This window comes from Pongo abelii, chromosome 18, assembly GCF_028885655.2.
Source record: "Pongo abelii isolate AG06213 chromosome 18, NHGRI_mPonAbe1-v2.0_pri, whole genome shotgun sequence".
NCBI classification, from domain to species: domain Eukaryota; kingdom Metazoa; phylum Chordata; class Mammalia; order Primates; family Hominidae; genus Pongo; species Pongo abelii.
Genome location: NC_072003.2, coordinates 16,493,958 through 16,506,638, shown reverse-complemented (window position 1 = coordinate 16,506,638; position 12,681 = coordinate 16,493,958). Strand labels below are relative to the sequence as shown.

The 12,681-nt window shown below is 41.1% G+C and overlaps 2 protein-coding genes across 5 annotated transcripts in view; one reads left to right on the top strand and one right to left on the bottom strand.

The window, feature by feature from the left end:
- The window catches only part of TNFRSF17 (TNF receptor superfamily member 17), a 151,829-nt gene that overhangs the window by 27,134 nt on the left and 112,014 nt on the right, over positions 1-12,681 (top strand). The window lies entirely within an intron of this gene.
- Positions 1-12,681, bottom strand: part of GSPT1 (G1 to S phase transition 1) — a 41,213-nt gene that overhangs the window by 9,703 nt on the left and 18,829 nt on the right. For 2 of the 3 annotated variants that reach the window (XM_054534734.2, XM_024241428.3), the window contains exons 4-10: positions 12,387-12,614; positions 10,776-10,809; positions 6,862-6,939; positions 4,248-4,428; positions 3,458-3,612; positions 3,152-3,292; positions 1,847-1,940 (exon numbers count right to left, since the gene is read on the bottom strand). In XM_054534734.2, coding sequence (XP_054390709.1) covers positions 1,847-1,940; positions 3,152-3,292; positions 3,458-3,612; positions 4,248-4,428; positions 6,862-6,939; positions 10,776-10,809; positions 12,387-12,614 — 911 coding nt within the window. The remainder of the gene's footprint in view (positions 1-1,846; positions 1,941-3,151; positions 3,293-3,457; positions 3,613-4,247; positions 4,429-6,861; positions 6,940-10,775; positions 10,810-12,386; positions 12,615-12,681) is intronic. The other variant, XM_003780455.5, reaches the window with a different exon arrangement.

The following is a 12,681-nucleotide window of genomic DNA, read 5'->3' as shown; positions in this document are numbered from 1 at the left end:
ATGCGGTGGCTCAAGCCTATAATCCCAACACTTTGGGAGGTGGAGGGGGGCGGACCACCTGAGGTCAGGAGTTCGAGACCAGCCTGGCCAATATGGCGTAACCCCATCTCTACTAAAAATACGAAGCCAGGTATGGTGGATTGCCTGTAATCCCAGCTACTCGGGAGGCTGAAGCAGAAGAATCGCTTGAACTCAGGAGGCAGAGGTTGCAGTGAGCCGAGATTGAACCACTCGACTCCAGCTTGGGTGACAGAGCAAGACTCTGTCTCAAAAAAAAAAAGGCTGGGCTCAGTGGCTCACGCCTGTAATCCCAGCACTTTGGGAGGCCTAAGCGGGTGGATCACAAGATCAGGAAATCGAGCCCATCCTGGCCAACATGGTGAAACCCTGTCTCTACTAAAAATACAAAAATTAGCTGGGTGTGGTGGTACGTGCCTATAATCCCAGCTACTCGGAAGGCTGAGGCATGAGAATCGCTTGAACCCAGGAGGCGGAGGTTGCAGCGAGCTGATGATATCATACCACTGCACTCCAGCCTGGCGAAACAGCGAGACTCCATCTCAAAAAAAAAAAAAAAAAAAAAGGTGCAGAAAACAACACAGAAGTTTATGTTGGAAGATCTGAACTGTTTGTACAAATTCAGGTTCTCCTGATCTCTAGGCCTGTTTCCTCATATATAAAATTGGAAAAAACAATACTTGTTAAAGAAATTTAGAACAGAGCTAATTAAAGAATTATGTATCTGAGGAGGGGAAAACATTACATACATTGATACCACAAAACTTAAAAATTCAAGTTGGAAATCCAGTTAAAAACAGGGAAGTTTATTTTTTTTAAGACGAACATCCAGTGCTGGTGAGGCTGTGGTAAAACTAACATTCATGCTGCTAGTGGTGACAGAAGTTAGCACAGTATTTTTGCGATGCTATTTACCAATATGCATCAACTTTAATAAGAAAATCCTTTGAGCCTAGCAGTTACATCTATGAGTTTATCACTAAGATATGACCCTGGCTCATCGGGAAACAGCTAAAATAAACTAAACTTGTTGAATAAATTATGGTCTATCTATACCACAAATACAAAGCCATTAAGAAAAAGACATCAATGTTATGTTGTTAATAAAGTTTTTGGACCGGGCATGGTGGCTCATGCCTGTAATCCCAGCACTTTGGGAAGCCAAGGCGGGTGGATCACCTGAGGTTAGGAGTTCGAGACCAGCCTGGCCAACATGGTGAAAACCGGTCTCTATTAAAAATACAAAAAACAATTAGCTGGATGCGGTGGCACACGCCTTTAGTCCCAGCTACTCAGAAGGCTGAGGCTGGAGAATCTCTTGAACCTGGGAGGCAGAGGTTGCAGTGAGCTGACATCACACCACTGCACTCTAGCCTGGGTGACAGAGCGAGACTCCGTCTCAAAAAAAAAAAAAAAAAAAAGAAAAGAAAAAGGCCGGGCACGGTGGCTCACGCCTGTAATCCCGGCACCTTGGGAGTCCGAGGCAGGTGGATCACAAGGTCAGGAGATCGAGACCATCCTGGCTAACACAGTGAAACCCCGTCTCTACTAAAAATACAAAAAATTAGCTGGGCGTGGTGGCGGGAGCCTATAGTCCCAGCTACTCAGGAGGCTGAGGCAGGAAAATCACTTGAACCCGGGAGGCGGAGCTTGCAGTGAACTGAGATCGCGCCACTGCACTCCAGCCTGGGGGGACAGCGTGCAAGATTCTGTCAAAAAAAAAAAAAAAAAAAAAAAGAAAGAAAAAAAAGTTTTCAAAATTAGAAACAAAATACACAACAATGATTTCACCTCCCAGGAAACCCAATTTCTTTAACATTTTGGGTACCTTGTACTTATCCACAATTGGCAGCCTGATTGGTCCATCAACTGATCTATTGAAGTTTGGCAAATTATCCAGATATGGAATAAACGGTAATCCACTGAGAACATAACAACAAAGCCATTAAAGAAAACAAAGTCAACATAAATAACAAAATGTTAAGTTACATGACTATAAACAGGTTATAATAATATTTTCATTCTACTCATGTATTCTTCCCATTCAACCAATTTATTATCCATTTCATCTCACTTATTCCACAGAAAACTAAAAATATTACAAAATTGCTCAGTATAAGGCTTCTTCATAAACTTATTAAAATTTAGAGAAATATTTTATAGCAAATAGCCTACATGTAATAAATTGACTATACTCTATTACTTAATTTTTATGGACTTTTCCAGCTATGAAACCAAGATTCTATAAAATAATTTCCCCTTTAAACATACAGTATTGGCTGGGTGCAGTGGCTCATGCCTATAATCCCAGCACTTTGGGAGGCTGAAAGGCAGGTGCATCTCTTGAGCCCAGGAGTTCAACACCAGCCTGGGCAACATGGTGAATCCCTGTCTCTACTAAAAATACAAAAATGAGCCAGGTGCGGTGGCGTGTGCCTACAGTCCCTACGACTTGGCAGGCTGAGGTGGGAGGATGCTGAGCTGGGAGGCAGAGGTTGCAGTGAGCCGAGATCATGCCACTGCACTCCAGCCTGGTTAACAGAGTGAAAACCTGTTTCAAACAAACAAACAAAAAGAAACACGGAGTCCAAGAATAAACTCATAATTATGGTCATTTGATTATCAACGAGGGAGCCAATTCAATTCAATGAAAAAAGAATAGTCTTTTCAACAAATCGTGTGTAAACCATTAATATACAAAAACAAAACAAACCTAGACATAGACCTTACATCTTACACAAAAGTTAACTCAAAATAAAATACACACCTAAACGTAAAAAACTTCAAAAATAAAACCTTTTGTGCTTCAAAGGACACCATCGAGAAGTGAAAAAGGCAATCCATAAAGTGGGAGAAAATACTTGCTATAATCACATTGTAGCTGATAAGGGACTGGTAGCCAGTATTAAAAAGAACTCTTAGGACTCAGTAACAAAATGACAAGCCAGTTTAAAAATGGGCAAAGATCTTAGTATTTTTAAAGCCAAGGTTACATTTAATATTTTCTTAAATTACTTATAAAGATATATGCTCAATAGCATATGTTAACATGTTACTCAGTATATGTCTTTATAAGTAATTTAAGTAATAACACCCTTTTCCTTTTTTAAAAAAGGAAAAAACAGTTACTTACATGTACCAAGGACAGAAATCCGACTGCTCTTTGAGATTTGCTCCAGTAAGTCCTGAGCAGGGCATAAAGTGAATGTCCTTTTTGGGATTGAAGCCAACTTTTTTCAAAAATGGCACTAGTTTCTCTTTACATTCTTCATATCTACAATTATAATGTAACCAAAATAACTCAATTATAATGTAAACCAAGAACTCTAGTTTCCTAAGTAAACAGATTAAAGTTTAGAAAAACCCTAGAGAAAAAGGGGTACAATAACAAAACCATCCTTAATCCCACTAACATAAAATACCAGACATCTACGCTCACCTCTCATTGCTCCAATTTACTGTTGGATCATCCATCTTATTAATTAGCACAATTAGGTGTTTTACACCTGCTGTCTTTGCCAACATTGCATGTTCTCTTGTCTGTCCTCCTTTTTCAAATCCAGTTTCAAACTCTCCTTTCCTGGCTGAGATTACCTAATTCCAAGAAAGGAAATAGTTTACTCCTACGCCTTCAGGCATACCCTTATGGCAGTAAAACATCTTTCCTTTCAGTTATATCACGAGTTTATTTTTTTTTGCAAGAAAATAGAAGCAAACGAGTTATGACGTTACCTGCTTTTGAATGTCACAAATCAAACAATGCCTAGATGCTTCCAATCCCCCACATTCCCAAAATCTAGTATACCTGCATATTTTAAAATTCCAACATTTACTTTCTAGCTATTGTAACTACAAAGGAAAAAAAATTGTGATCTACTATTAGTACACTGTGAAAAGCGCAAAATGACTGAAGACCGTATGAAACAGATGGTTTCCTATTCACTTTTTACCCATGGTGCCTAACGGTGGGCTTGGCATTTAATAGAGACTAAGTTCTGACATGGTAATAGATAACAGCAACAGGAGAGAAAAGGTGAAACGTATTTTCAGAAGTAAATCAAATTTTGAAGATTTCTTGAAGAGAGATTAGTATGATGAAAACTGTGACCGTGTACATCATTATATTTCACTGCAACCTGAATTTGAGCTTTTAGAAGATAAATTCAAATTTAAAGATATAAGTGGGGCTACTAACAAATATACAGATGGACTGGAAATGTCTTTCTTACCAGCACAGCCAAATCAGCTTGAGAGGCACCACCAATCATATTTGGAACAAAACTCTTGTGGCCAGGGGCATCTAGAATTGTGAAATGCTTCTTTTCGGTTTCAAAATAGGCACGACCCACTTCTACTGTTTTACCCTTGTCTCGTTCTTCCTGATTTGTGTCTAAGGCCCAAGACAAGTACCTGAAATAATTTTTAAAAAAAGAATAATATTCCTAAGAACATCAGAGTTTTTAGGATATTCTTCACCATTAAAGATATAATTGATGACACACAACACCTAAATCATGAACAAGACTGGTGAAATGAAAATTGAGCCAGGCGTGGTGGCTCACACCTGTAGTCCGAGCACTTTGGGAGGCCAAGGTGGTGGATCAAAAGGTCAGGGGTTCAAGACCAGCCTGACCAACATGGTGAAGCCCTGTCTGTACTAAAAATACAAAAATCAGCCGGGTCTGGAGGCGCCCGCCCTGTATTACTTAGGAGGCTGAGGCAGGAGAATCGCTTGAACCTGGAAGGCGGAGGTTGCAGCGAGCCAAGATTGTGCCATTGCACTCCAGCCTGGGCGACAGAGCGAGGCTCCGTCTCAAAAGAAAAAAAAAAGAAAAAGCAATTGAAAGAGTAGGGCTGGGCACAGTGGCTCATGCCTGTAATCCCAGCACTTTGGGAGGCCGAGGCTGGCAGATCACCTGAGGTCAGGAGTTCGAGACTCGCCTGGCTAATACGACAAAACCTCATCTCTACTAAAAATTCAAAAATTGGGCATAGTGGTGCACACCTGTAGTCACAGCTATTTCGAAAGCTGAGGCAGCAGAATCGCTTGAAGCTGGGAGGTAGAGGTTGCACTGAGCCAAGATTGTGCCACTGCACTCCAGGCCGTGCCTGGCCCCCACCTTTTTTTTTTTTTTTTTTTGAGACGGAGTCTCGCTCTGGCCCAGGTTGGAGTGCAGTGGCACCATCTCGGCTCACTGCAACCTCTGCTTCCCAGGTTCCAGCTATTCTCCTGCCTCAGCCTCCCAAGTAGCTGGGATTACAGGTGCCCACCACCACACCCAGCTAATTTTTGTATATATATTTTTTGAGATGGAGTTTAGCTCTTGTTGCCCAGGCTGGAGTGCAGCAGCACCATCTCGGCTCACTGCAACCTCCACCTCCCGGGTTCAAGTGATTCTCCTGCCTCAGCCTCCCTAGTAGCTGGAATTAGAGCATGTGCCACCATGCCCAGCTAATTTTGTATTTTTAGTAGAGACAGGGTTTCTCCATGTTGGTCAGGCTGGTCTCGAACTCCTGACCTCAGGTGATCCGCCTGCCTCAGCCTCCCAAAGCGCTGGGATTACAGGCGTGAGCCACTGCACCCAGCCATTTTTGTAGTTTTAGTAGAGACAGGGTTTCACCATGTTGGCCAGGGTGGTCTCGAACTCCTGACTTCAGGTGTGATCTGCCTGCCTCGCCTCCCAAAGTGCTGAGATTACAGGCTTGAGTCACCGCACCTGGCCCAATAAAAGTTGTTTTCCTTTTTTTTTTTTTTTTTGACATGGACTCTCACTCTGTCACCCAGGCTGGAGTGCAGTGGGGCAATCTCGGCTCACTGCAAGCTCCGCCTCCCAGGTTCACGCCATTCTCCTGCCTCAGCCTCCCAAGTAGCTGGGACTACAGGCGCCTGCCACCTTGCCTGGCTAATTTTTTGTATTTTTAGTAGAGACGGGGTTTCACCATGTTAGCCAGGATGGTCTCAATCTCCTGACCTCGTGATCCACCCGTCTTGGCCTCCCAAAGTGCTGGGATTACAGGCTTAAGCCACTGAGCCAGGACTAAAACTTTTTAATAAAATAAAAAATAACTGTCCTCAGATATTTTTGAAAAGTGAAAACCACTAACGCACCATGTGGGAGCAATGGTTACTTGCTAAAAATTGCTTCAATATTACACTGCCAAGCAAAAATTTATATAAATTCAAACCATCCGTAACAGTAGGCATTAATTTAGCTTACCTCATCATCTTCACAGCATGTCGTCAATTTTTTATAACAACACTGACTAGCATTTTTCACGCTTATTTTAGAGGAATATAATTTTATTTTTAAAAAATGACCATCAATATCCCATTGAGGTAAGGCTTGCTAACTTTTTAAAAATAAAAGTAATAAGGTTAGAAAACAGAAAAAAGTTGACTGTCTCACCATTCAAAGGCAACTACTGTCAATAATTCCACTCCATTTTATTTCCAGCATTTATTTACATAATGGTCATATCTTAAGTACAGGGATGTTTCCTGCTTCCCCCCAACTGCCACCGCAATGCAAGTTCTATTCATGGTTACTATAAATTACGTAAATGTAAGTTTTCAGTGGTTGCAAAATCACCCAATTAAATGGATGGTTTATAATATTTTCAACAAGTCTATCACCAGATATATGCATTGTTTCCAAATTTCTCTGTGTAAGTTATTAAAGCATTAGGAACTCATCTACTGTGTATTATGAGGAGAGGGGAAATTTCCTTTGTTGTGATATGATTTTAGACTTCAACAATTTATATTTTAACAGGCTCCAAAAGCACTAAGTGGGCATCGTCTCCTTAAAAGTAATTTATAAGTGTCATAAAAGTTTACTATACCAAGTTTCTCTGTTTTTCTCTTTAGCTTCTCTTTCATACTTTTCAAGTGTCCTTTTGTCAACCATTCCAGTCAAATACCTGAAAACATTTAAGGAAAAAAAAAAGTAAACAATTACTCACAAATTACTCAGTGGAATTAGGAAAACGTGAAAATTGTCGAGGAGAATTTCAACTTCAGAAAATAGTTATTTTATGTGTGTGTGTGTCTGTCTCAAAAAATATATATAAAAAATATATAAAAATATATAAAATATATTACATATATATTTTTATATTACATATCTATTACATATATTACATATATAACATATATATTACATATATAACATATATATTACATATATAACATATATATTACATATATATAACATATTACATATATATTTTATATATATATATATATTTTTTTTTTTTGAGACAGAGTTTCGCTTTTGTCATCCACCTGGAGTGCAATGGCACAATCTCGGCTCACTGCTACCTCTGCCTCCTGGGTTCAAGTGATTCTCCTGCCTCAGGCTCCCAAGTAGCTGGGATTACAGGCACCCACCACCAAGCCCGGCTAATTTTTGTACTTATAGTAAAGACGGGGTTTCATTACGTTGGCCAGGCTGGTCTCGAACTCCTGACCTCAGGTGATCCACCTGCTTCGGCCTCCCAAAGTGCTGGGATTACAGGTGTGAGCCACCATGCCTGGCCATTTTTTTTTTTTTTCTTTTTTTTTGAGACAGGGTCTCACCCTGTCGCCTAGGGTGGAGTGCAGTGGCATGATCTCAGCTCACTGCAACCTCCTCCTCCTGGGTTCAAGCGATTCTCCTGTCTCAGCCTCTCAAGTAGCTGGGATTACAGGCATGTGCCACCATGCCTGGCTAAGTTTTTGTATTTTTAGTACAGACTGGGTTTCACCATGTTGGTCAGGCTGGTCTCAAACTCCTGATCTCAAGTGATCTGCCCGCCTCGGCCTCCCAAAGTGCTGGGAATACAGGCATGAGAACCACCACGACTGGCCAGAAAATAGTTAAAGTAAAGGAACTACTGGTGGATGCTAAAATTATGGAAAGTGTAAGTGGAAAAAGGATATTTACAGTCTCAAATTAACAGACAAAGTGGCCTGGTGTGGTGGCTCATGACCATAATCCAGCACTTTGGGAGGTCAAGGTGGGAAGATCCCTTGAGGCCAGGAGTTTGAGACCAGCCAGTGCAACACAGTGAGACCATCTCCACATAAATATTAAAAAATTGGCCAGGTGTGGTGATGCATGCCTGTATTCCTAGCTACTTGGGAGGCTGAGGTGAGAGGATCACCTGAGCCCAGGAGTTTGAGGTTACAGTAAGCTATGATTCCACCATTGCACTCTAGCCTGTGTTTAAGAGCAAGACCCTGTCTCTAAAAAAACAAAAAATCACGCCAGGTGTGGTGGCTCATGCCTGTAATCTCAGCACTTTGGGAAGCTGAGTTGGGAGGACTGCCTGAGTCTATGAGGTTGAGGCTGCAGTGAGCCATGATTACACAACTGCCCTCCAGCCTAGATAACAGAGAGACCCTTTCTCAAAAAAAAAAAAAAAAAAAAAAAAAAAAAGGCCTGCCGTGGTGGCTCAGGCCTATAATCCCAGCATTTTGCGAGGCTGAAGCAGGCGGATCACAAGGTCAGGAGTTCAAGACCAGCCTGAACAACATGGTGAAACCTCATCTCTACTAAAAATACAAAAAAATTAGCCAGACGTGGTGGTGGATGCCTGTAATCCCAGCTACTTGGGAGGCTGAGGCAGGAGAACCACTTGAACGCGGGAGGCGGAGGTTGCAGTGAGCCGAGATCGCGCCACTGCACTCCAGCCTGGGCGATAGAGAGAGATTCCGTCTTATAGTGGACAATCTTGACAGATGACACCTTAACCAAGTAATCATGACTAATTTCACCAGTAATAAGCAGTAATAAGGAAGTTTTGATGAATGACTATTGTTATAAGATGTTAACATCAGGGCAGGATGAATGAAGGGAACTTCCTGTACTGTTTTTGCAACCATTCCGTAAATCTAAAATTATTTCAGAATATAGTAGGTTTTTTTTTGTTTTTTTGTTTTTGTTTGTTTGTTTTAAGTAAATATAAGGTGGGCATGGTGGTGCAAGCGTGTAGTCCCAGCTACTTGGGAGGCTGAGGTAGGAGGATCAGTTGAGCACAGGAATTTGAAGCTATAGTGCGCTATGATCCCCCCTATAAATAGCCACTACCCTCCGGCCTGGGCAACACAGCGAGACCCTATCTCTTAAAATAAATATAGTTTTATTTTTATTTTTTATAGAAACGAGGGTCTCACTATATTGCCCTGGCTGTTCTTGAAGCCTGGGCTCAAATGATCCTTCCGCCTTGGCCTCCCAAAATGCTAGGATTACAGGTATGAGCCACCATGCCCAGCCAAGTAAATTTAAAAATAAGAGAACCAGTAAATGTAAATGCAGGTACTATAGAAAAGAAAAAAAACTGCAACAATGTTGTCTAGGCAAGTAAGTCTTATTACTTGTCAAAATGAGATAATAATTTTAAAATAGTTCGTTAGTAATGCACACTTCCCTCGACTCAATCCAATTCAAAGCTCTGCTTTCCCTATAGCTTTCATCTGTGTTCTCCACGTAGACATCTATAGTGCAGTGCACCTAAGCATTTGCATGTAGAAACCCAGTGTGACGCAACCAAAACTTACAGCCCATCAGCAAAAAATATACACTGTCCTGAAACATAACATTATATGGCTGTGACACTTCAACCACAGAGACCTGGTGAAGGACCCCTGTTTAACAGCCTGTCTTAGGGTCTCTGTTATGGAAATGTTCAGAAGTAACTGGCAAGATTACCAATGATTAGCCAGGTATGGTTAATCACACCTGTATCCCAGCACTTTGGGAGGCAGAGGTGGGCAGACCACTTGACCCCAAGAGGTCAAGACCAGCCTGGGCAATATGACAAAATACCACCTCTACAAAGAAACACAAAAATTAGCCAGGCCTGGTCGCATGCACCTGTGATCCCACCTGCTTGGGAGGCTGAGGTGGAAGGATTGCTTGAGTCCAGGAGGTCGAGGCTGCAGTGAGCCAAAATCATGCCACTGCACTCCAGCCTTCGTGACAGAATGAGACCCTATCTCAAAAAAAAAAAAAAAAATTTAACTAGGCAAGATGATGGCAAGCCCTCTAGGTCCTCTGATGATACAGTTCGAAGAAATGGGTCTAATTTAGAGAAGCAATTAAAAGTTCAGGACTTTTTAGTTATCAAGATTTGTCAATACTAAATACATTACTAAAGGCCAGCCACGGTCATTTCATACCTGGGAAATTTCTATAATACAATCAAAAAATTATCTTAGCATTTTAGCTAGTCTACCTGTCTTTTATTAAATCCATATACATTTAAGGAGCTGATGAATGAGGAAAAAACAGTTCCCCCATTCACCAGATTCAAGAGCTGGTTGTCATTATTCCCATGTAAGTTATATGCAAAGGAGACTAAGATTTCCCATAATCTAGAGTTCTATGTTCATTTTTTATTTTTAAAAAATGTAAAAAGCTTTCAGAAACACATTTAACACTAGTAATAATCACATTACAAAAACTACTACTTTTAAAAAAATTAAAGTAGAGACAGAGTCTCACTGTCTTGCCCAGGCCGGTTTCAAACTCCAGACCTCAAGTCAAGTGATCCTCCCACCTTAGCCTCTCAAAATGCTGGCATTATAGGTGTGTTCCACCACACCAGGCCAAAAATCACTTCTTAACATCAGTATTGAGTCCCAGTAATTTTATTTTTAATTTTTCTTTGGGGGACCCGTTTTATCTCCTTTGTGTGATTGTATGAAGGTTTACAATGCCTAAAATTCATTACATCAATTTAACTCTGTTATTTAACAAAAGATACAGACTTACATTATTTGTCCTCCAATGGTTGACTTGCCAGCATCTAAAAGTAACATCAACATGCAAACCATAGGTTAAAACCAAAAACCAATGGCTACATACGCAAACAACAGCACCCTTTAACATACATAATTAAATCTTCCATATGAATTTGGGGCATAAATCCTAGTTCATTACCCTTCTCCATTTGAAAATGAGCCTCAAGCCTGGGCTCGGTGGCTCACGCCTGTAATTCCAGCATTTTGGGAGGCCAGCGAGGGCAGATAACCTGAGGTCAGGAGTTCGAGACCAGCCTGGCCAACATGGTGAAACCCCGTTTCTACTAAAAATACAAAAATTAGCTAGGCGTGGTGGCGGCCGCCTGTAATCCCAGCTACTTGGGAAGCTGAGGCAGGAGAATCACGTGAACTCGGGAAGCAGAGGTTGCAGTGAGCTGAGATCACGCCATTGCACTCCAGCCTGGACGACAAGAGTGAAACTCCGTCTCCAAAAAAAAAAAAAACACTTAAAAACACTTTACTGATAAAGGAAAGAATTTTTTAACAGATTACTCCGAAAGCACAGCGGCAACAGTCTATAAATTCCCCAAGAGGAGTTTCAGAGAGCAAAAGCAGCTGAAGAACTGTGAACTAGATTTAGGTGCTTTTCTTTTCACTTATAGCAAATAAGGTATGTGCTCCTTTACACCTTTTTTCCCCCGAGACGGAATCTTGCTCCGTTGCCCAAAGCTGGAGTGCAATGGCGCGATCTCAGCTCACTGCAACCTCCACCTTCCGAGTTCAAGCAATTCTCCTGCCTCAGCCTCCGGAGTAGCTGGGATTACAGGCTCATGCCACCACACCTGGCTAATTTTTGTATTTTTAGTAGAGATGGGGTTTCACCATGTTGGCCAGGCTGGTCTTGAACTCCTGACCTCGTGATCTGCCCGCCTTGGCATCCCAAAGTGCTGGGATTATAGGCGCCAGCCACAGTGCCCAGCCGCTCCTTTACACTTTCAAAAGAGTTCTTGCTACTAAAAGAAGGGGTACAGTATTTCATATTTGGGGGGAAGGCAGAGATAGCAGAAATGAAAGACACATAATTCTGTACTTTTTTCTCACAATTCTGGGGATAGGTCAGATAATTAGAGAATATCTGAGTAAATTAAATAAATTTGTTCTTTTGTTTTTTGCTAAACTAGCAACCTGGCAAGCATCCAGAAGTTACTCCAAATTATTGATTTCCTGATTCACACAAAATTAAGTTATCTGGTAAGGTCAATCCCATTAAAATTAACAAAGTTAACTGAGGTTCACATGAAAAAGGGCACATTTTCTAAGATACTGATATACAATACTATGCTGAACTACCATCAGTGGTCAACAGACTAATTATATGTTACATACAATATACTGAAGTTTTTCTTCCAGCATCTATGCCATTACAGAATTATTCATTTGCCTAAACTTCAGGAAAAAAGTACTTGCAATTTTTTTGCCAGCTAAAAAAAATCTAGCAAGTTAAAAATCAAGACATTTTCAATTAATTTGCTTCAGTTTCACTAAACATCTCCAAGTAGCTAAAAAGGATGTTCTATGTTTTATGTAACCAGTAACTTCAATAGCTATGAGAGCAGCTTACCTACGTGCCCAATGAATACTACATTTACATGCTCTTTCTTAGGAGCACCTGGCGGTGCAACCACAGACTTAGGTTTTGGGATTTCCTCTTCCTCCTCCATCATTTCATGGGCACTTTCCTCTGGCGGCCTTCCATCTCCCAAGGAACCACCCCCTGGCTCTGCTTCACTTATTTCTTCTTTGTGCTCCCATGATTCTTCTGGAGACATTTCTGTCTCTCCATTTTCTACTGAAGGAAGACATTTTAACTTAGTATTCTGAAAAAGACTTATAATCTATACTTTAAAATACACTAG